This window comes from Haliotis rufescens, unplaced genomic scaffold (genome assembly GCF_023055435.1).
Source record: "Haliotis rufescens isolate VD_foot unplaced genomic scaffold, xgHalRufe1.0.p SCAF_2, whole genome shotgun sequence".
NCBI classification, from domain to species: domain Eukaryota; kingdom Metazoa; phylum Mollusca; class Gastropoda; order Lepetellida; family Haliotidae; genus Haliotis; species Haliotis rufescens.
Window position 1 is genome coordinate 62,514,438 of NW_025963890.1, and position 24,629 is coordinate 62,539,066.

General features: G+C 39.7%; 2 protein-coding genes and 1 pseudogene across 2 annotated transcripts; all 3 read right to left on the reverse strand.

The window, feature by feature from the left end:
• Positions 1-26: 26 nt before the first annotated feature.
• LOC124143401 lies at positions 27-1,445 on the reverse strand (annotated as a pseudogene).
• Positions 1,446-9,621: 8,176 nt separating this feature from the next.
• On the reverse strand, positions 9,622-10,515 carry LOC125381988. The gene has a single exon (XM_048399395.1). It carries the CDS (start codon positions 10,513-10,515, stop codon positions 9,622-9,624), a length of 894 nt encoding a protein of 297 aa, XP_048255352.1.
• An 11,905-nt stretch (positions 10,516-22,420) lies between these two features.
• Positions 22,421-23,906, reverse strand: LOC124142661 (arylsulfatase B-like). Its single transcript, XM_046511248.2, has one exon. The coding sequence runs from the start codon at positions 23,899-23,901 to the stop codon at positions 22,462-22,464; it is 1,440 nt and encodes a 479-aa protein (XP_046367204.2). The 5' UTR covers positions 23,902-23,906; the 3' UTR covers positions 22,421-22,461.
• Between the last annotated feature and the right edge of the window lie 723 nt (positions 23,907-24,629).

Consider the following 24,629-nt stretch of genomic DNA (forward strand, 5'->3'; position numbering starts at 1 on the left):
AACAATCTTTGGATATTTATTTGGAACGGGACACGGGTTTTCTTCCAGTTCTCCAACCTCTTCTTCATCATGTCCACTAGCTCAGGACGTTTGGCTGAGAGGTCGAAGTGTTCCGTTGGATCTGCAGTAATATTGTATAGCATGAAGGGAGGGAACTGTTGGTTATCAGCTTGATAAACACGTTCATCAATTCCCAGATGTGGTGGAGGAGCCAAACCATTGTGATCTCCCGGACTTCCTTGCATGAGTTAGAGATCTCCATACCGTATTGCAGCTGCTTCCTGCTCATCGTAGATGTTGTAGACGAACTCATTCCGCTTGGTGGGTCCGCCATTGATGAGCATGTCGTACTGACTGACTCCGTCCATGTTGGGGTCTGTGTTCTCTCCACCACCCAACTCCACCAAAGTCGGGTACCAGTCTACAGCATGCATCATTCCAGTGTTGAGATAGCCTTTCTTTTTCAGAAGGGTTTTACTGTAGATAAATCCGGTGCCTTTCGTACCCCCTTCCCATAGAGTATTTTTGGCTCCTCGTAAAGGCACGTTATTTGATGCTGTATATGTGGGACCACCATTATCGGTTGTAAAGACTAACAAAAGATTGTCCACGAGACCTTTGTCTTCTAATGCCTTAGTGATATTCCCAACAGCTTCATCCAATGCACTCACCATTCCACAATAGACCCTTCTGCTTTTAGTTTCTATGTTCTTGTACATGTTTTCATATTTAGCTGGAACTTCAAGAGGTGCATGTACAGACTGGAATGGAAGGTATAGATAAAGTGGCTTACTGTTGTCGTGGTTCTCAATGATTTCAACAGCCCGGTCCGCAAACGCATTAGCAGAATAGCAGAATAGGTCTCATTGGCGCTTCTGTTGATGGTCAAGTTGAAGCGAAAATCCAGCCCCACTTCATCCCTACTTTCCTGTCTCATGTGAGTAAAGTAGTCCTCCATTCCAGAGTAATATCCAAGATAGGAGTCAAAGCCTCTCTCTGTGGGTGTATACTTCTTGTTACAGAATCCAAGATGCCACTTTCCAACCATGTGAGCATCATAGCCAAGTTGTTTAAGTTTTTGTGGTATTGTTGTTAGATTGGCCGGCAGGTGTTTTGCTTCGTTGACCAATATAACGCCATCTTGTAGTCCGGTGTGATAAGGGAAATATCCTGACATGAAGCAGTTTCTTGAGGGCGAACACAAAGGCTGGACGTAAGAAGAGTTGAGGTTGACTCCAGCTTTGGCCAGTCTGTCCAGGATAGGTGTGATCATTTGAGGGTTCCTAAATCCAACATCGTTCCAGCCGAGGTCATCAGCGACTATAAATACAATGTGAGGTTTCTTTGCACATTCACAGATAACAAAAGTCAGAAGAATAAAGACAGCTCTTTGGAGATTCATTTTGCTTCTGCTCAGTGTGATACATTGTGTTTCTATTTAAAGGTTTCCAATAGATAAAGTGATTTTCGTGACTTGCCTAGATTATGAATTCTTTCTGTGTGATTACCAGCTGGATAGTTCCCTTACCACAGAATTTATGTAGATGTTGCATGACCTTTTTCACGAAGCCTGCAAGTAAAACGATAACCCATATAATATATGAAATTCTTCAGTCTGAGATGTTTTGAGAAATTCGGAAGAACTGGACAATGTTACGACTGCTGAGCATCATTGTAGTTAATATTTTAGTTCAGTGCTCGTATGTGTAATTGTGCTCTGCGTTCATTGGACTCAAATAACAATACATTTACCCTTCCTCTTTAAAATCTTATCTTAGTGTTAATTGTGCATATGAACGGGGCATACAGAATAACATCAGCAGACACCGGCCAGCCATGAACCGTGACCAGGGAACCTATCTGCCTTGTGCTTGGGACTCATTGCTTTGGCTTCCATTTGCCCACTGCTATGTCCATTCTTTCAGCTATCAGTTTAATTACCTCCGGCCTCCTGTTTGCCCAGGGTCCATTGCCTATTACTTATCTATGATAACTTAGGTACTGTCTTCCATACTAGTTGTTAGTTTCAACCCGTTGTTCTTTTCCACCTTTTGTTATCTTATTAATTTTGTTGTCCTTACATGTACATATATATGCTCTCTGCCTCATGGCATTTATTCGCCTGATGAAGGAGTAAGCGTATACTCCGAAACGTTGTGTTCCTCATAATGAAGAAGTTGACATCCATACATTCTCTTCCTTACACAATAGCACAAAGAAATATATGTGCAAGAATACATAAACACTTTCTCTTGAACTTTGTTACACTCTTAACATAGTGTTAATTGTGCATATAAACGGTGCCTACACGATTAGCTCTATACCTGGTACTTGTTTATGTTATGGTTCATGTAGTGGACGTGTGGGGCAGGATACGCTCAGATTTTCCTGCTACCAGTACTTTTTGATTATGAATCATGAACACATGCTCATGATAAAGGGTTTTGGCGCTTTTATTTACACTTTTACAGCTGCACATCTTTTTCTTGAGCGTCATTGTATTCTATTACTTACAAGTTATTGATGTTTTGTTAAGCTTTGAAGTTTGGAAGAACAAATGCATTGGGTTAGTTGTCCTTAGTTGTGGTTTGTATCTAGGACATGACTAAAAAAAGTCCGGGAGGCGAATTTATTAATTATTCATTGATAATTTGTAGTCATTTATTGACTTCACACTTACGTTCTGTAGATATAGATTCATGGGTTAACCTCTGATTTCCAATTTGATTTGTCGTTCATTTGTCTGATGCAGATTATACAGACAGGCATGATTAAGCGGTTTTACCTCTTAATGTGTATTTATACAAAAATCTTTCAATTACTCACACATTTGACTTGATTATTTTAGGATAATGCTTTAGCAGAAGTAGATGTTGCACCATTGCAAGAAAAAACACAAAGACTTGAGTTGGATGTAAGGCCTAAGGTTTATATACAGAAAAGTACAGGGACTGGAGAACACTCCTGGGTTGGGAAACGCTAAACACGGCTGACTGTCAACGCGAAGGTGCCCCGACAGAACAGCAAACGCGGCTCCGAGGGTACAAACCATACGGAGCCAAATGATGGGACCCCCCAGGGAAAAGCGCATAGGGGGTCTGCTGTAGGCTCTACAACCACCATTATACAATAGGGCCTAGAGGGTATGCCTCAAAGACGCCCAAAACACCAAAATCACTACTCCCAGCCCAAAAGTGTTACGCGTTGATACAAACCAATTGTCGTGCGATGTAATGTGTAGAATGTGCTAGTCCAGGATCTTCACCTGTTGTGCACATACAAACCCCTGTGACTTGTTCGACGCATGTTTATGCCAGGACACCTCTTGCCTCGCATATACTGAATTGTCCAAAACTTGCCACAACTACAATGTAAAGGAAATAAAGCAGCAGTACATGTTCCTGATACATACAAATACTTGCAATTAGATTAACTATCAACTGAGGAAATGTTATACATATATATATACGTTTGAAATGAGAAGTAATGGGCGGGATGGGAGGGAAAAAACGTGTCACCGGTGTGGTTGTGTGGATGAAAAGAGGATGTAGCCACTAGATTCAGCTGCAACATGGGTTACTTTCCTTTGTTTAGAGCATTTGAAGAACAATTCCTGAATAATACACTGATAAGGTGCCTTGCACTATTAAACCATGAAGAGTAGCTTTCTTTGCACTATTAAACCAGGAAGAGTAGCTTCCCTTTGACTGTGGACCACAAATGCATGGGGAGAACGCCCCTTAAATTGGAATAACGTAAGATTGACAAAATAATGCATTTTATTAATTAATAATAAAATTAATAATTTTAGGATAATGCTTTAGCAGAAGTAGACGCTGCACCATTGCAAGAAAAAAACACAAAGACTTGAGTTGGATGTAAGGCCTAAGGTTTATATAAAGAAAAGTACAAGGACTGGAGAAAACTCATGGTCCGGGAAACGCTAAACACGGCTGACTGTCAACATGAAGGTGCCCGGACAGAACAGCAAATGCGGCCCTGCGGGTACAAACCTTACGGAGCCAAATGATGGGACCCCCAAGGGAAAAGCGCATAGGGATTCTGCTGTAGGCTCTACAACCACCATTATACAATAGGGCCGAGAGGGTATGCCTCAAAGACCCCCAAAACACCAAAATCACTACTCCCAGCCCAAAAGTGTTACGCCACGAGATGTGTCTATACACATCTCCTCCAATACTTGTACTGTGATTACTGTTATATTGGTTATGGTGTAGGAGATTAATTAGCCAAAAATACCTTACTTTTTCAAAAAAGTTTGAAAAATCCTGTTTTAGACATGGTAAGCTTTTTATAAATACAGCGGCCACTCCAATGCAAAACTGCTTTGAACCCAGCTCGGTTCAGACGACTTCGAGGCCTCTCCATTGCCTCTGGATTGAGTGATCGAGTGAGTTAAGATTTAACGTCACATCGGCCGTATTTCAGCCATATCGTGACGACCTTTGAATTGACAACTCCATGCCAGTATAACCGTGGTAGCAGTTGAGTCAGGTAGTAGATGCCATCAGTAACATGCCAAACAAGGGAACCAATATTCTGGTCAACAAAATCATTTGATCCCAAATGCAAGAGTATTAGACTTGGGGGAGGTATACGGCCTAATTGTGTCTGGACGACTTGCAAGAGTTCTGATCACTTCATGCCCCACTTTCCAAACCAGTGAAATCATAACCCTAGATTGTCACCCAGTTTCAACCTCAAAGATTGACGATGAGTTAAATAAATGAATGGGTAGCCTATTATCCATACATCTGGAAGAATAATAATTATTTATAAATATCAAATTGCCTGAAGTTATTGACTGTGCATCCAAAGTTTAGAGTCTAATGTAAGTTGAGTACGCCTTAGACTTGCATCGACGCCACAACTGTATTGTCTCCGATGACATGCCTATTTTGGCGGCAGAAGTGGCTGCTCCATTGCGGGACGAGTGTGACTTGAACTTACATAGGTCGAGGTCCCATATATCTGATGCATTTGGAAACCATAGCTGCAAACTGGTATCATGTTAAAGGTTGACAGTTCCCATGGCAAAACGGAAAGACCAAACCCGCTGGACGAAGAAGTGCAACGTATTGCTTCATTGCTTTTAGTTGGCATATTTCACTTGCATTACCTTAGATGTGGAGCGAGCAAGTCCTTGCTAACTGATCTGTCTTTGACAATCTCACAGTTACTTCTAAAAATGTCCTCTGGACTGTGACATCTGAAATCCTAAGACATCTGAGATCGTTCCAAATAAACCATCACGCCAACTCTCATGAAACCGAAAAAGGCCAGGAATTTAAAAAAAAAATGCAGTTGTAAACAAAATAGCTTCATATGGAGAACAGCAAAGAGCATTAAGAGTGAGTGAGGGAGTGAGTTAAGCTTTAAGTCACATCGGCAATATTTCAGCCACATCGTGACTATCAATGGTTAAATATAATACATATATTGAAGCTTATGTACAAACCTGCCAACGAGGGACAGTAAAATAACTAGACTTATCACAGAAATAAATGTAAAACTAGTATTTAATCATAAAATCAATAGCACTATACATAACGGTACAATATAAAAAAGGGCTATAGATCGCCAGCAACTGAAGGTAGACCACCATGCTAGGGTCCATGGGGACTTACAGTACTTTTGCTACCTGCATGGACCCCAGCCGGATTTACATCATCCCTTCAGCTGTTGGCGATTATGACAAATTTAGCCAAAGGAAAACGAACATATATACTACTATTAAAAATGTGGCCAAAATAAATATACCTTGAAAGATGTGGTCTTACATACCCTCTCAGGGGGACAATAATTTTACATTACTTCAACCCCCTTCGAGGATACACCCACTAACAATCTCAGTTATCAAATTTATTTTACCAATTATAAAAACTATACTATATACAAAACATATCAATCAAAATTTATGCAACAATTCAATTTCTTTTAAAAAGTCAATAATTAAATGAACACTGATATTGAAAAGATCCTTTAAGGATGAAACTTTGAAATATTTATCCCTTGTGATGGAAAAATCAACAAAATCAAGCAGGACATGCTTGACGGTGATTTTTTCATCACAAGGGATACAAAATGGAGGATCCTCACCTTTTAAAAGATATTTGTGGGTATACCTGCTATGGCCAATACGACATCGCATAATGACCTCTTCAAATCTGGACTGACAGCCCAAGTAGGTGTAACCAATATTTGGTTTAATTTCATGTAATTTATTGATACCTACTTGGGAGTCCCACTTCTTTTGCATCAGATCACAAATATAAGATCTGATTACAGGTTTAAAATCAGTGTATGGGATAAGAAGTGGTGTCACAGATTTGTTGAGTGCTGCTTTTGCAGCAGCATCAGCCATTGAGTTGCCTTTGATGCCCACATGACTGGGCAACCAACAAAAGACGATGTCGTATTGGCCAGTAGCAAGTTCATTAAATAGTTCAATAATTTTGATTAAAAGTGGATTTTGACATGATATGTTATGGATAGCCTGCAGGCAAGAAAGAGAATCGGAAAATAGGATAAACTTCTGATATTTTGACTGTTTACTGATATATTGTAAAGCTGTTAAAATGGTATTGGCCTCTGCTGTGAAAATAGAACTATTATCGGGTAATCTGGAGGAGATAGTCCTGGATCCAATGACAGTGGCGCTGGCAACAGCGCCACTATCCTTGGATCCATCTGTAAAGAAAGATTTGTAAGTATTATATGTGTTTCTTAATTCATTTTCTTAATTCATGTATTTTTGTTGATAAATAAGTTGATTTGTTTCCGATTTCTTTAATTTAGTGAATGTCAGATCCACCTCGGGCTTTACCAACTGCCAAGGTGGAGAAGACAAAAGCTGTGTGGGGGCTATAGCTTCAAGATTAATTTTAGCTGCAGAAATATCAGATTGAACTCTTATTCCAAGTGGGGGGAGAACCGATGATTTTTTATTATAGAGATTTTCATAAAGGGGGTGAAAAACACAGTCATATGCTGGATTCGAGTTATTAGAGCGTAATTTAGTGACATATTGTAAGGATAATTTAATTCGGCGTTGTTTGAGGGATGGTTCATCAGCCTCAACGTACAGACTGTCGATAGGAGAAGTTCGGAAAGATCCAATACAGAGTCTCAGACCTTGATGGTGGATAGAGTCCAAAAGTTTAAGATTACTTTTGCAGGCTCCACCATAGATGATGGAGCCATAATCAAGTTTAGAGCGAATAAGTGCTCTGTACAGTTGAAGGAGGGTTTTCTGATCCCCTCCCCACTTGGAATTTGAAACAACTTTTAGGAGATCAAGGGCCTTCAGGCATTTATTTTTCAAATATTTTATGTGAGGTAAAAACGTTAAATGGTGGTAAAAAATAAGACCCAAGAACTTAGCCTCTTTTACAACTTTAATCGGAGTGCTATCTAAAATTAAAACAGGGTCTTTATGGGGTTTGTATTTCCTACAAAAGTGGAAACAATTTGTTTTGTTTTTTGAAAATTTAAAACCATTTTCTAAACACCATTTATTTATCTTATTTAGACATAATTGTAATTGTCTTTCGATAGTATGCATGTTTTTACCACGACATGATATGTTAAAATCATCCACGAATAAAGATCCATCAATGGAGTCATTTAAAACCTTAGAGAGGCTATTTATTTTAATACTGAAGAAGGTGACAGACAAAATACTGCCTTGTGGGACACCCTGATCCTGATTATAATGATCAGACAGGGTAGTACCCACGCGGACTTGAAATTGTCTGTCAGATAAAAACTTGGATATGAATTGAGGCAAACGGCCTCGCAATCCAAAGTCATGTAAGTCTTTTAAAATACCGTGCTTCCATGTAGTGTTGTATGCTTTTTCTAGATCAAAAAAGATAGACACTGCATGTTGCTTATTTACAATGGCATTTTTAACGAATGACTCCATTCGAACTAAGTGGTCAATGGTACTGCGATTTTTACGGAATCCACATTGGATATTTGTGATTAAGTTATGGGATTCTAAGTACCAGGTTAATCTGTTATTGACCATGCGTTCCATGGTTTTGCAAACGCAACTAGTCAATGAAATTGGTCGATAATTGGAAGGATCAGTATGATCACGAGCAGGTTTAGGTATGGGAATTACTATAGCATCACGCCATGAAGAAGGAAATTCTCCTGACGTCCAGATTTTATCAAAGATCATCAAGAGGGTTTCTTAACAGGATTGCGGTAAATGTTTTAAGAGTTGATAATGTATATTATCAGACCCTGAAGCAGTGTCATGAGCTTGCCAAAGGGCAGTATTGAGTTCATGAATGGAAAAGATTTCATTGTAATCCTCCCCATTATCTGAATTAAAATTAATAGGTTTCTTTTCTTGTTGCTTTTGATATTTTTGGAATTGAGGGGCATAGTTCGAGGAGGAAGAATGTTGAGCCAGAGTTTCACCAAGTTTGTTAGCAATATCAGAAGTATTGGTTAATAATTCATTCCCATTTTTAAGGTGGTGGACACTAGATTTAGAACCCTTACCTTTTATTTTCTTAATCATGTTCCATACCTTCGATATCGGCGTACGTGAATTTATCTTCGAGACATAATTTTGCCAAGTCTGACGCTTGTTTTGTTGAAATGTACGCCGTGCTTTAGCGTTTAATATTTTGAATTTATTTAAATTGTGGACCATAGGATGGCAACGGAAATATTGTTCAGCTTTTTTCCTCGCCTTCCTAGCTAGTTTGCAATCATTGCTGAACCATGGTTTACGAAAGTGAGGATTTGAAGAGGACTTCGGAATACATTCATCAGCTATTTTCTTAAGATTATCAGAGAAAAGCTTTATAGGATCAGTGGCATCAATAAAAACATCAGGATTTAGTTGGTTTGTGCAAAGGACTTCATATAAAGCCCAGTTTGCCTTAGGAAAATTCCATCTTGATGATGGAGGAATATCAGATGGTGTCACAGATTTTAAAATGGTAGGAAAATGGTCACTTCCACAGAGGTCATCGTGGACTGACCATTCAAATTCATCAAGTAAATTAGAGTCTACAACGGACAAGTCAAGACAAGAGTAAGTTCCAGTTACCGGATGTAGATACGTATGAGAACCATCATTAAAAATGCATAAATCGTTAGTTAAGAAAAAATCCTCTAGTAATTTTCCTTTGTTATTGATATCATTACTACCCCAAAGTGGGTTATGATCATTCAAATCTCCCATGATGACACATGGCTTAGGGAGCTGGTCATACAGTGCCTGAAGATCAGACTGTCGGAGAAAGTACGATGGTGGGACATACAAAGAACATAAAGTAAAGACAATATTTAATGTCACACGTACTGCAACAGCCTGAAGCGGGGTACTGAGGGGAACAGGACTGTGAATGATGCCCTGCCTCACCATAACAGAAGATCCTCCAGTTGCTTTATCACCCGGAGGTGAAAAGCAATGGTAAGAATCATACTGTCTTAAATCAAAGTGATCAATATTTTTTAGGAAGGTTTCTTGTAAACAAAATGCAGATGGTTTGAAGTCTTGAATTAAGAGCTGAAGATCATTAAAAGTGGTCCGAAGTCCTCTACAGTTCCACTGTATCAAAGTGGGAGAACAACTCATGGGGGTTCAACTGGAGATCGCGAGCGTGGGGAAGGTCCTCTCTGCTGTAACGGCAGCGGTGGAGGGACCTCCATAGCTAGAGGTTCAAAAGGGTTTTGAACCTCTAGTGGGACAGTTAAAGGTGAAGGCACCTCAATGTGTTTGAGGGCCTTGGATTCTTTTTTCTTTTGTTGTTTTTTTTCTTTTCTTGTCGAAGATACATTTGGTTTCATATAAGGAACAGATTTACGAGTTTCGTGTTTAGGAATAGAGTCTGGAAGAGAGTCGTTTAACAGCTCAGTTTGTGAAGCTGCTGATGAAGTTGGGGATTTTTTGTCAGCATGAACTTCATACAAGATGGTCTGTTCGTCAGAAATCAAGTTTATAGCCGTTTGGCATCCAGTATCCACTTTGAGTGGAGAAAAGGAGACTGCAGCAGAATAAGTCAGTGTAGAAGAGGAAGGATTAGATTCCTGATCAACCAATTTCTTGGCATCAGCAAAGATGTCATTTGTGTACTTTAGTTTTAGAACTTTTGTTTGTTTCATAAAAGCAGGACACGATTTGAAAGAGGACATGTGGTCGCCGCCGCAGTTGGCACACCTGATGTTATCAGTGCAATCAGTGCCATCATGATGTTTACTGCAGCGTGAACAAATTTGGGTGGCATGACAGGATTTTGCACGATGTCCAAAATGTTGGCAGTGAAAACACCGGAGTGGGCTGGGAATGTAAACATCCACACCAATGTTAAAGTACCCAGCTTTGACAGAGGAAGGGATCTTTGGAAGAGCAAACGTAAACAGATACGTGTTGGTCTTGATGATGGTATCGCCTTCTTTCCTGGTAAATCGTTTAACAGACGACACACCTTGTTGCTGTATTTCTGTTGCAATCTCCTCTTCAGACATATCTGAGAGGCACTTTGCACGATCTCGTACAATGCCTCTACACGAATTTAATGTTTTGTGCACTGAGACAACAATCTCAGTATTTGCAAAATGATGTGCATTGAGGAGATTTTGAGATTGTTGTCTCCTGGCACACTCCACAAGCAGTGATCCGGACCGGAGACGAGTAACATTTTTAACTGTTCCACATATACCTTCAATTGACTTTGAAACAACGAAGGGGTTGATCTCGAGGGACTCTCCATCAACTCCTCCAACAACCAGAAATCATGGCCACGAATCAATATTGTGTACAGACTCCTCATCCGAAGATGTGGCTGTATCTGTATCAACATGCCTACGTTTAGTTTTTTATCTAGAACCAGTGAATTGTTGGGTAGCCATAATGAAACAAATGAAATTCAACACCCCTGCTCCCCACCCACCATGGAGTGTCAACAGAAACGATGTTGAAGTTGAAACCAACTGCAAACACCAGGGTTACAGGGGTGCTATACTCCAGCAAAAAGGACACAGGTAGCTAAAATTGTCAAACAGGGTTAAAAGTCAGGCTGGTTCCGCCCTAGACAGTTACCTGATAACAAATAGAACCCGGAGGTCATTGATGCCAGATTGGCCCATGAGCCACCGCCTTCTGGCGTAAGACTCTAGGCAATTTATTCAATCCAAAATTGAGTATTCACACAAATTATGAACCGCCAAGACCAAAATATACAGTAAAATATAACACAGGTGTGCATATACAATATTACGCACAGGGCCTGGCATGACCAGTCGATTGATAAGACCGGGCCCATCTTACCACCCGTCTAGGCGAAGTAAGGGTCGAAGTAGTGTGTTGGGCAAAGGAACACAGTTCCAGGAACCAGTGCCCTCAACTACCAGACTCCCGTCCTTGAATTGAATAAATGTAAGATTTGGTAAAAGACAAAATATGATTTTGACTGCATTTTTTTCAGGACACCAAGCATGACTCGCATGACTCTGTATAGCCGTATTTTTGTCAGCTTTAATGTTTATCCTCGGAGGAAATGCTTACATCGACACATTCCTTATTATGTACATGTTGAGGCTTAAAACTGCTTAAATATGAAATCTATTGACATAATCGCTGTTGGCGAAGGGGTCCATGTTCTCCTCCAGACTTGGTATATCAAACAGAAACACCATCGAATTAAATATGAAAAGTCAACGCACATATCTGATTTTGAAGACAGACAACAATGCTTCCATGCCCTATAACTCCAGATGTTACACATTATTTGTATTTGCCAGGCCAGTGCAAAGACTTGGGGATAGTGTGCCGGTTTGTTGAGGGAGAAATCTGAAAAAAAACGTGCATCAGTAATGGGTCCATTAAATGTACCACCCAATCCCTGTCTCAAAGAATAACCACAATCCTTGATACAACCAAGTGGTGAGTGAGCGAGTGTGTGGGTTAATGAATGATTGAGTGAGATGTTATGCGGTTTTAGCTATGTCACGACCAAGGAATACAGAAAGGGCATCACGGACATGGGGTATCTTCGGTGACGAACGCTGTAACAACTTTATGTTGCAGAAAGTATTTGAGACAAGCGTAATTGATACCATGTGGATTCTCCAAAACTCTGCTCAAATGTTTTGTTATATCAGAAAAGAACCAAGTCCAATTATGTGAATACATTTGATTATCAACATTGTACAATAATATTCCGCAAGAAATCTGAATTATATATTTCATTCATCGACCCAAGAGCATTTGTCACTAAACGTGGTGACCATAGATATAGTCATATCTTTAACTGCAAGGTTCAGGACAATATGTCCAACATGAAAGTTAAATTCATGTGAAATGCTGAACCTTACCTTATTGATAACATCAATGCGGAAGTTGGTGGACAGTATTTTTAGGCAAGAGGTAGGCGTCTCCATAGTGTTCCCCTCCTTGCAGATCTCCGTGCGAACTGGGAACATAAAACAAAATTTAGCCAAGATGTTTAACTTAAGATCTGTGACGCATCGGTGATACTAATGATATCCGATGCAATTCCCCATTCAGGTGAACAATTGACTTGCCTTTCATGTGTTTGTGACGGATGCTACCTTTAGGGCAGGTCTCACCTTTTCGCGTACACGTGGTTTCATCACCATATGGTAGTGATTCATAAACACATGTTTATGTTACAGTCGAGATCGTACAATGGAGACTTCTCATGATTAGTGATGTTTTTTTTTCGCTTTTATCACACGTTCTCTTTTCTTGACTGGACCGTTGAAGATCCGGGTAGAGTAGGTCTTCAGCAACCAATACTTGGCGTAAAAGGCGACTATGCTTGTCGTATGTGTGTGTGTGTGAGTTAATGCTTTACGTCACATCGGCAATATTTCAGCCATGTTGTGACGAGAAGTTAGACATGAAATATACATATATTTAAACTTTATAAAAATCTGTCATCGAAGGACAGTATGATAACTAGAATATCACAGATAAGATTTAAAACTAGTTGTGGAACATTTAAAAGCATTAAGTATTAAGGAACAACACAATATAAAAATGGGCTAGAGATCGTCAGTAACTAAAGGGAGATCACCACACCAGGGACCATGGGGACTTACAGTACCTTTGCTTCCTGCATGGGCCCTGGCAGGATTTATATCACCCTACAGTCACTGACGATAATTGACCAGTTAAGCCTAAGATTAAAATGACAAAAATACTACGTTTAAAAGCCTGGCATGCATAAAAATACTTCGAATGATTTGGGACTTACATACCCTCTTAGGGGGACAATAATTTTACGCTACTTCAACCCCCCTCGAGGGTACAGCCACTAACAATCTAAGTTATTAATTAGCACCACCAATGTCTAAAAACTTATTATGGACAACAAAATTTATGAATTAATTCAATTTCTTTTAAAAAGCACAATATTAAATGAGAATGTACGTGATTAAAAAGGTCCTTTACTGTTTTTACATGATAATATTTATCCCTACAATCAAGCAGGACATTCAAAAGATACTCATGTGTATATCTTGAATGGCCAATACGACATCGTCGCATTATGACCTCTTCAAATCTGGACTGACAGCCCAAGTAGGTGTAACCGATATTTGGTTTAATTTCATGTAATTTATTGATACCTACTTGGGCGTCCCACTTCTGTTGCATAAGATCTCGGATGTAAGATCGAATCATGGGTTTATAATCAGTGTATGGGATCAGAAGTGGTGTCACAGATTTGTTGAGGGGTGCTTTTGCAGCAGCATCGGCCATTGTGTTACCAATGATACCAACATGGCTTGGTAACCAACAAAAGACGATGTCATATTGGCCAGTAGCAAGATCATTAAATAATTCGAGAATTTCGATTAAAAGTGGATGTTTTGATGACATATTTTTAATCGCCTGAAGGCATGAAAGAGAATCTGAAAACAGTATGAATTGTTTATGTTTAGCTTGATTACGGATATATTTAAGTGCTGTAAAAATGGCGTTTGCTTCTGCAGTGAATATGGAACTGTTATCAGGTAAACGTGAAGATATTGTTCTGGATCCAATGACGGTGGCACTAGCGACTGCGCCATCATCCTTGGATCCATCGGTAAAGATATATTTATAAGTGTCATAATTGTTTCTTAATTGACTGTATTCTTGTTGGTAAATTAATTCGTTAGTGTCTGATTTCTTTAGCTTTGTTAATGTAAGATCTACCTCTGGCTTTACCATTTGCCAAGGAGGAGATGAGAAAAGTTTAGTAGGAGCTATATCTTGGAGTTGAATATTAGAAGCTGATATTGCAGATTTTATTCTGATTCCGAGTGGTGGAGTAAGTGTTGATTTCTTATTGTAAAGATCCTCGTAGAGAGGATGGAATATGCATTCAATAGCTGGATTGGACTGATTAGGAAATAATTTAGTGATGTATTGTAAAGATAATTTTAAACGGCGTTGTTTAAGAGAAGGCTCATCTGCTTCTATATAGAGACTGTGAATGGGAGACGTTCTAAAAGCTCCAAGGCAAAGCCTCAGGCCTTGATGATGGATGGTATCGAGTTTTTGTAAATTACTTTTGCAGGCTCCACCATAGACGATGGAGCCATAATCAAGTTTTGAACGGATTAGTGACCTGTATAAGTGTAAGAGAGTTGTTTGATCCCCTCCCCACTTTGAATTAGAAACTACTTTCAATAAGTCGAGTGCCTTCAGGCATTTAGCTTTTAGGTATTTAATATGTGGAAGGAAAGTTAAGTGGTTATCAAAAATAAGTCCCAAGAACTTGGCCTCCTTTGATAGGAGTGCCATTCAGAAATAGTTCAGGGTCCTTATGTGGCTTATATTTTCTGCAGAAATGTATACAATTAGTTTTTGATTTGGAAAATTTAAACCCGTTTTCCAAACACCACTTGTTAATTTTATTAAGACATAATTGTAATTGCCTTTCTATTGTGTGCATATTTTTACCACGACAAGATAGATTAAAATCATCCACAAAAAGTGATCCATCAACTGAATCATTTAAAACTTTTGACAAACTGTTAATTTTTATACTGAATAAAGTGACAGACAAAATACTGCCTTGTGGGACACCCTGATCCTGATTATAATGATCAGACAGGGTTGTACCCACTCGGACTTGAAATTGCCTGTCTGTTAAAAACTGGGATATAAATTGAGGCAGACGGCCTCGTAATCCAAAATCATGAAGATCTTTTAAAATACCATGTTTCCATGTTGTATCGTATGCTTTTTCTAAATCGAAAAAGATCGATACAGCATGTTGTCTATTTACAATGGAATTTTTAACGAACGATTCTAAATGCACTCAGTGATTGATAGTACTTCTGTTCTCCCGGAAACCGCATTGTATATTGGTAAGAAGATTATTTGTTTCCAAGTACCACACTAATCGATTATTTACCATGCGTTCTATAGTTTTACAAACACAGCTAGTGAGAGATATAGGTCGGTAATTTGATGGATCAGAATGATCTCGCCCAGGTTTGGGAATGGGGATAACAATGGCATTATGCCATGAAGGTGGAAACGTCCCTGATGTCCAAATGTCATCGAATATAGTCAACAAAGTTTCAAGGCATGATTCGGGCAAGTGTTTCAGTAGCTGATAATGAATATTATCAGCGCCTGCTGCTGTATCATAAGCTTGCCCTAAGGCAGTATATATGTTGTGAAAATACCTCATTGTAATCTTCACCATTATCAGATGTAAAATTTACTTTTTTCTTTTCCTGTTGGAGCTGATATTTTTGAAATTCAGGAACGTAATTTGATGAAGACGAATGTTGAGATAACGTTTTCCCAAGTCTATTGGCAATATCAGATTTATTCGTTAGCAAAGTATCGCCATCCTTTAGATGGTTTACTGTAGAATTTGATCCCTTGCCTTTGATCTTTTTGATCATGTTCCATACCTTGGACATAGGGGTACGAAAGTTAATTTTTGAGACATAAGTCTGCCAGGATTGACGTTTATTTTGCTTAAATAGACGTCTTGCCTTGGCATTTGAAATTTTAACAGTATTTAAATTATGGACAGTACGGAAGTATTTCTCCACCTTCTTACGACATTTCCTAGCTTGTTTGAAAGTGTCATCAAACCACGGTTTACGAACACGTGGGTTGATCGAGGACTTAGGTATTGATTCATCAGCAATTTCATTCAGTTGATCTGAGAAAAACTGAATCGGGTCAGTAACATTCTGAAAAGACGTAGGTAGTAATTTATCTTTGCATAAAGATTGAAATAAAAGCCAATCAGCCTTCACAAAAGTCCATCGAGGTGAAGGTGGATCATCAGTGGGATGAATGGGCTTAAGCACCGTGGGGAAATTGTCACTCCCACATAGGTCATTATGGACGGACCATGAGAATTCATTCAACAAAACTGAATCCGTCAAAGACAGATCTAATGATGAATACGTACCAGTTGCAGGGTGTAAGTAGGTGTCCGAGTCATCGTTAAAAATGCAGAGGTCATTATCAGAAACAAAATCCTCGATGACTTTATCCTTTTGATTAATGATAGAACCTCCCCATAGAGGATTATGCCCATTTAGATCACCCATGATGAGACAGGGCTTTGGGAGCTGGTCGTACAGTTTTTGGAGATCATTACGCAGAAGATTTGAGGATGGAGGAATGTATAAGGAGCAAAGTGTGAAGGCAATATGCAGTGGAAGTCTAACTGCAACAGCTTGCATATTCGTGTCAAGCGGAACAGGACTGTGAACTACGCCCCGCCGCACCAAAATAGAAGCTCCTCCAGTAGCTTTATCTCCCGGAGGAGAGAAGGAATGATACGAACTATACTGCCTTAAATCAAATTTGTCGGTTGTTTACAGGTACGTTTCTTGTAAAGAAATTGCTGATGGACAAATATCCGTTGATAATAATTGCAGTTCGTTAAAATTGTGCCGAAGTCCTCGGCAATTCCATTGAATTAGATTCGAATGATTCATGGTGGTTCTACCGGAGATCGTTCACGTAAACGTGAAGAGGAGTCACCACTGTTTTGGTGTGAAGATGGGGTGACATCCATCTCAAGAGGCTCAAAGACATTATGAACATCTATAGATGTGCCAGTGAGAGTGGGGATCTTAGTTGTGATTTTTCTGTTTTGTTTTTTCTTTTGGTTTTTTTCCATTTCAGTTGATGGTTTGTTGGTAGCTGGTATATCAGGAGTGGGTGTAGAAGGGGCCACAACCTGAGTCACAATGATAGAATCTGGAGACATTTCACCTGGGCTGACAGAATGAGTTGTTTGACTGTCACATGAGTGAGTGAGTTAGTGAGTATGGTTTTACGCCGCTTTTAGCAATATTCCAGCAATATCACGGCGGGGGAAACCAGAAATGGGCTTCACACATTGTGCCCATGTCGGGAATCGAACCCGGGTCTTCGGCGTGACGAGCGAACGCTTTAACCACTAGGCTACCCGACCGCCCCGACTGTCACATGATGTAGTCAGAGGCAGCGGGTGTTCAGAATGTGTCCACGTCAAGTCCGTCTGACATTCTATAGATCTACTGGTTGAAGGGCGAGAGACAGCAGCAGCAGCAGCAGCATAAGATTGTTTGGATGAAGGTGTCCGGCTATCATAGAGTTTTTTCGCATCCAAGTAACTGACGTTGTTTTGACATTTGATTGTCAAAATGTCTTTTTCACGTGTCCAAAAAGGACAGGATTTTGATGACGCTACATGTTGACCCTTACAATTTGTACATTTCAGGTCTGCTGTACAGCCTGAACCATCATGATTTCCACCACCATGGAGGGCAAACAGTCGGACGATCACATGATTTGGAGCCGTGGCCAAACTTCTGACATTTGTAACATCGGAGCGGATTGGGGACATACACCTCCACTCCGATGTTAAAATAGCCTGCCTTAATAGATTGTGGAATTGTTGGAAGAGAAAAGAACAAATAGGTATTTGTTGGAACGATATTTTCACCATCTTTTCTATTGAAACGTTTCACTGATGTGACACTTTGTCCTTTGAGTTCTTCCAAAATGTCTTCTTCTGACATTTCTGCCAGGCAACGAGCTCTGTCGCGGATGATCCCCCGACTCGAATTCAACGTTCTGTGTTCGGAAACAACAACTTCTGTGTTAGCAAAGCTAGTACATTTTAAAAGATTAATAGCCTGCTGTCTCCGTGCACACTCCACCAAAAGAGAGCCGCTCCGGAGCCGTGAAACATTCTTCACCTCACCACAGATGCCGTCAATGGCTTTAGAAATGGCGAAGGGATTGATTTTCAAAGGTAGTTGATTACGTGATTCCACTACGATAAACCGAGCCCAAGAATTTGAAGTTTGTGAAATAGAAGCATCGTCGTCAGATGAGAAAATCTCAGCTTCCAGACGTCTCTTCTTGTCATTGCGGTTTGAACCAGATATATAGTGAGCCATGATGAAATTAATGTATTCAGCACCCCTGCTCACCCACCAAAGAGCGATGTTGTCCTGCACCGGATCTCCAACATGCAAACATCAGGGATACAGAGGTGTTATACTCAAGTAAGAACAACATGAATAGCTGTATTTGTCTATCAAATAAAATGTCAGGCTGGTTCGGCCCATGGCAAGAAATTGAAGACATACAGAACTCAGAGGTCGAAAGTACCAGATTGGCCCATGAGCCACCGCCTTCTGGCGTAAGACTCTAGGCAATTTATTCAATCCAAAATTTAGAATTCACACAAGTTATGGATGGCCAAGACCGAAATATACATTAAAATACAACACATGTGTGTATATACAATATTACACACAGGGCCTGGCATGACCAGCCGATTGATAAGACCGGGCCCATCTTACCACCCGTCTAGGCGAAGTAAGGGTCGAAGTAGTGTGTTGGGCAAAGGAACACTGTTCCTGGAACCAGTGCCCTCAACTACCAGACTCCCGTCCTCCGCCGACACAGGGACGCAACCCACGGCAAACAGGTTGCCCATTTTAGTCGCCTCATACGACCAGCAATGGGAGGCTGTGGAAATATTCTGCCCCGGTTCCACACAGGGGAAGAGCTATTAGCGTAACCCAGCACTAACCACGAGGAGGTTGCTCTTCACGAGTGCCTATGCTTGTCGTAAGAAGCGACAAAAGGGATCGGGTGATCAGGCACGCTGACTTGGTTGATGCATGTCATCGTATCCCAATTGCGTGGATCGATGCTCATGATGTCAATCACTGGATTGTCTGGTCCAGATTCCATTATTTACAGGTAGCCGTCATATAGCTTGAGTGCGGCGTTAAACAACCAACAAACAAACAAACTTTTCTTGACTGACCATCATATTTAGATGTTACTGAAGGATGGAGTAGGGCAGTTATGGATTAAACAATCATATGTCGATTAAAGACTACAATGGCATATTGATACATTAATTAATGATATCCTTTGTACAGAAATTAAATGTTAACATTGGTACAGTCAGAATCTTACAATGGATTTCTTATGAGTACGGAAGGGTTTTGTAGTTGTTTATACATGTTGTCTTGACTGACGATCACTATGTGGATATCACTGACGGATGGAGTAGGACAGTTATGGATTAAACAATCAAATATCGATCTATCCATGAAATATAATGGCATGCCATGAGTATGCCAATGGCATATTGACATCACGTAATGATTATCCTTTGTACAAAACATTAATATTGACATTGAATTGTTGGTGACTTGTAAAATATGGCAGCCATAATTTCTCACAACTCTTAACCATGTCTTTACACGGGAAATCGTTTTTTGTCAAAACACAGAATATTTAAGTTGGTTCAGAAACTGTTCGTTAAATAATTGGTTATGATCAAGGCATCAGTACATTAGGTTAAATAGATGGCTTCATTTAACATTATTTGGCGATGTATACTCCTGTCATACAATGTTATATCTAGTTTGATTCTAAGTATGTTTGACACCAATGACTGTAGATCTTTACTGCCAACTGTCACATGACTTAAAACCTTCAAGGGTGATGTGTTTACGATAGACAGTTAAAACATTTCCACATGTCCTTGAATGACATCTTCTGACTTGTAGCATTTGTTTCGTTGCAACAACAAAAATAAATAAATAAATAAATAAATAAATAAATAACATTGACATTACATATCATTACTATGAATAAAAACAGGGTTTGTCATGTGATTCTAAATTGTCCACCGCATTTTAACTTTTGAAAATATTTTATGGGTACTTCTTAGCGACAACTTCAACCAGAACTGTTAATGTTGTAAGGGACACAGCTCTTCAAAATAATATTTTGTATATGTTGTAAACGATTTGAACTCACTGTGTAGTTTCGCAGCTGCAACTGAGACCTTTTAGTCAACTGTCAATATTTTGTCACTATTGGTAGTGGGCTCGGTGGTTTGAGAGAGACGGCATATTTATTCACACAGTGCATTACAATTCACAGGGGCACTTATTCCTATTTCTATTACTTTCGTCACCACTCGCATCTTTCCGTAACCAGCAAGAAACCTCGTCCCACTCCCGAAGGCCGCCATGCGTCGAAACGGCGTAAGCTAATCAGAATGCTCGTCAGGATATGGGTCCTTCGAAACATACAGTTTCGAGTATTTAAATGAAATTTGGCAATATGTGTTGTTTAAAAGCCTCGGAAAATGTAGATTGTCAGTTCCACACCGCAGTGTATACGGATAACAGTAATATGTTACACAAATTGATGTTGTTGTTTAAAAGGCAGGATGTTTGATGTACACTGTGTGAGTGTACGTTGAGGAAACGGCTCTCTTGACTACGACATCCGTTCATTTGAGCTAAAACTAGACCGGTTTCCATAACTACATTGAGTCTAATATCCAATATATAAAATCACAAGAGTTGAAAAAAGATGAATTTAAGTAATTAACTAATCACCGATTTCAATACAAAGTATTCACATAACTCTTTAACTCTCATTATGTGATACTGTTTTGCGGACATGTTAGTGCATTTGCCATATTTACATTTGTTGTTGGTTGGTTTGTTGTTTAACGCCGCACTCAGCAATATTCCAGCTATATGGCGGGGATCTGTAAATAATCCAACTAATCACCGATTTCAACTCTTTAACTCTCATTATGTGATACTGTTTAGCGGACATGTTAATCCATTTGCCATATTTACAAATTTACAGATTGTAACAGACCAAGATAGGTAATGCTCAATGAAAGACATAAAAAACATGAGTAATTTTCATCCAGATTAACGGAACATATGTTCGATTGAAGTATTAGAATTTGTAAAATTGACATGTAGCTTGAAGAGATGGCTAAATTTGCTAAAGTCACACATATTTTCCATGGTATTGATGGATAATGTCTAAAGTGCACAATTAAAGTGTATGCCAGCTCAGCTGAGTTTAGACATGTTCACCAATATGACAGCTGTTATTTAAAAACTATGTAAATTGCTCTAGGTTATAAAGATAATGTTGACCCGCTAGCACTGCCATTTGTAGAGACAATCCACTTCTATAACTAGTGCTTAAACAATGATGTTTAACGTTTCTTTATTTGCATAATCGAGTGGATTTGTGTGGATGGATTATAAATATCACAATTAGGGAAGTGGTACTACAGTGAACTACGGTTATAACGAACACGCTTATAACGAACTGACGGATATAACGAACTTACATTTTTGGTCCCAACTATTTGCTGTAGTTATGTTGTATATATGCTTATAACGAACTACGGTTTTAACGAACAAAAATTAGTAGTCCCTTTGAGTTCGTTATAACCGTAGTTTACGGTATATTTAAAACGGATTTCATTGCTATAAATATATATTTGGGTGATACCTGGTTCTACACAAACACCACTGTGTTATGTAAGATCTATGTCGCATACCTTTATTACTTTAACAAACTGAGATACCTGAACAAAAATACAACTGCAAGAAAAAACTTCAAAACTTGTAAGAGAAAATTCTTGAATAAAAGGAAGCTATCGTAAAGAGATCAGCTTTAAATACATCAAGAATTTGAAGACAAAAATTTATTTAAAAAATATTATGTTTGTTTTGTTCTGTAAATAATCGAGTCTGGATGGAATAGACATTCCACTGACTGACACCATGAGCATCGATCCACGCAAATGGGATACGATGGCATGCTGTCAGCGAGCCTGAACACCCGATCCCGTTTGTCGCCTCCTACACCAAGTATGGGTTGCTGGAGACCAATTCTAACAAGAATCTACACCGGTGTGCACTTACTGAGGGAAACCAGGTAATATCTTGACTCATTTACACATATCCACACATGCATCTATCAATTTTAACTTATCTTTCAGGAATCATCACCATGTTCTGATATAAACACCAAAGTAGTATGCGAACTTGCAATCTATTCCAATATCTTTCAAAGAAAAACAAATGCAAAAAACAATCTTCGGATATTTATTTTGTATGACAGCATAGTTTGTATCAACACCACCCAGGACTCCATACACCGCCGTAGTATTTCGGGTCCGCCCTTGGAACAGGAGAAGGGTCCTGAGCCGGGACGCGGGACTTCTTCCAGTTCTCCAACCTCTTCTTCATCATGTCCACTAGCTCAGGGTACTTGGCTGAGAGGTCGAAGTGTTCAGTTGGATCTGCAGTAATGTTGTACAGCATGAAGGGAGGGAACTTCTGGTTATCAGCTTGATAAACACGTTCGTCAATTCCCAGATGTGGTAAAGGAGCCCAACCATTGTGATCTCCCGGACTTCCTTGCATGAGTTTGAGATCTCCGTACCTTATGGCAGCTGCTTCCCGCTCGTCATAGATATTGTAGACGAACTCATTCCGTTTGGAGGGTCCACCATTGATGAGCATGTCGTACTGACTGATCCCGTCCATGTTGGGGTCTGCGTTCTCTCCACCAGCCAGCTCCAACAATGTCGGGTACCAGTCTACAGCATGCATCATTCCAGTGTTGAGGTAGCCCGTCTTCTTCAGAAGTGTTTTACTGTAGATGAATCCTGTACCTTTCGTCCCCCCTTCCCACAGAGTATCTTTGGCCCCTCGTAAAGGCAAGTTATTAGCAGCATCATATGTGGGACCACCATTATCGGTTGTAAAGACTAACAACAGATTGTCCATGAGACCTTTGTCTTCTAATGCCTTAGTGATATTCCCAACAGCTTCGTCCAAAGCACTCACCATTCCACAATAGACCCTTCTGCTTATGGTTTCTATATTTTTGTACATGTTTTCATATTTAGGTGGAACTTCAAGAGGTTCATGTACAGACTGGAATGGAAGGTATAGATAAAGTGGCTTACTATTGTCGTGGTTCTCAATGATTTCAACAGCTCTGTCCGCAAACACATTTGCAGAATAGGTTCCATTGGCGTCTCTTTTGACAGTCTTGTTGACGCGAAAATCCAGCCCCACTTCTTTGAGTTTCTGGTGCACGTGAGTAAAATACTCCTCTGCACCAGAGTAATATCCAAGATAGGAATCAAAGCCTCTCTCTGTGGGTGTATATTTCCAGTTACAGAATCCAAGATGCCACTTTCCAACCATGTGAGCATCATAGCCAAGTTGTTTCAGTTTATGTGGTATTGTTGTTAGATTGGCCGGCAGGTGTTTTGCTGCGTTTATCTCAATAACTCCGTCCTGTAGTCCAGTGTGATAGGGGAAATATCCCGACATGAAGCAGTTTCTGGAGGGCGAACACAAAGGCTGAACGTATGAAGAGTTGAGGATGACTCCAGCTTTGGCCAGTCTGTCCAGGTTAGGGGTGATCATTTGAGGGTTCCGAAATCCGACATCATTCCAGCCGAGGTCATCAGCGACTATAAATATTATGTGAGGTTTCTCTGCACACTCACAGATAAATAGAGTCACAATAAAGCATAAAGCCGATATGAAATTCATATTGTTTCTGGTGTATGCGGTAAAACGTAGACGTATTTAAGGGTGCTTTGAAAGATAACGCGACTCGTGACTAACCTTATTTTAGTCGGCTTGAATTCTTATCTTTTGGAATGCTTACATTGACACATTCCAGACAATGTTTATATCAGGCATTAAACAGAACAGCCTAGATTGTACATGTGGAGGCTTAAAAATGTAAAACTAATTTTGTATTCCATAATCGTAAAAGGATGGGATGACAGGCTTAAGTCCTTGGATATGAAGTTAATTGACATAGTCTGTGGAGTCAAAAGAGTCTGTGCTCACCGCTAATGTTTTTTGGAACTGGGACACATACTATTAAAACAACAAACCATCATGAAATTATTAAAAACAAATGCTCAACTCAAATGCCAACCACTTTTTTAAAAACAGGTTCTATGCTTCCAAGTCGTATTAATGCAGATGTGACACATTATTTGGACAATTTGTCAAAAATGAAAGTAAATGTCATCTGAAATTTACTTGGAAAAAAAGGTGAAATGCTGGACTTCCTAGTTGATAACACCTACGTGCAATTTGGTCGACATGACTGACAGGCCAGAGGTAGGGGTTTCCACGGGCACTAATTGTGTCCCCCTCCTTGCTGATCTTTTTGTTGAGGCATATGTGTCAAAATGTCTTCTCCGATTGGCAATATCAAAACAACATTCGGCCAAGTACTAATAACTTAAGCTACGGGTATATCC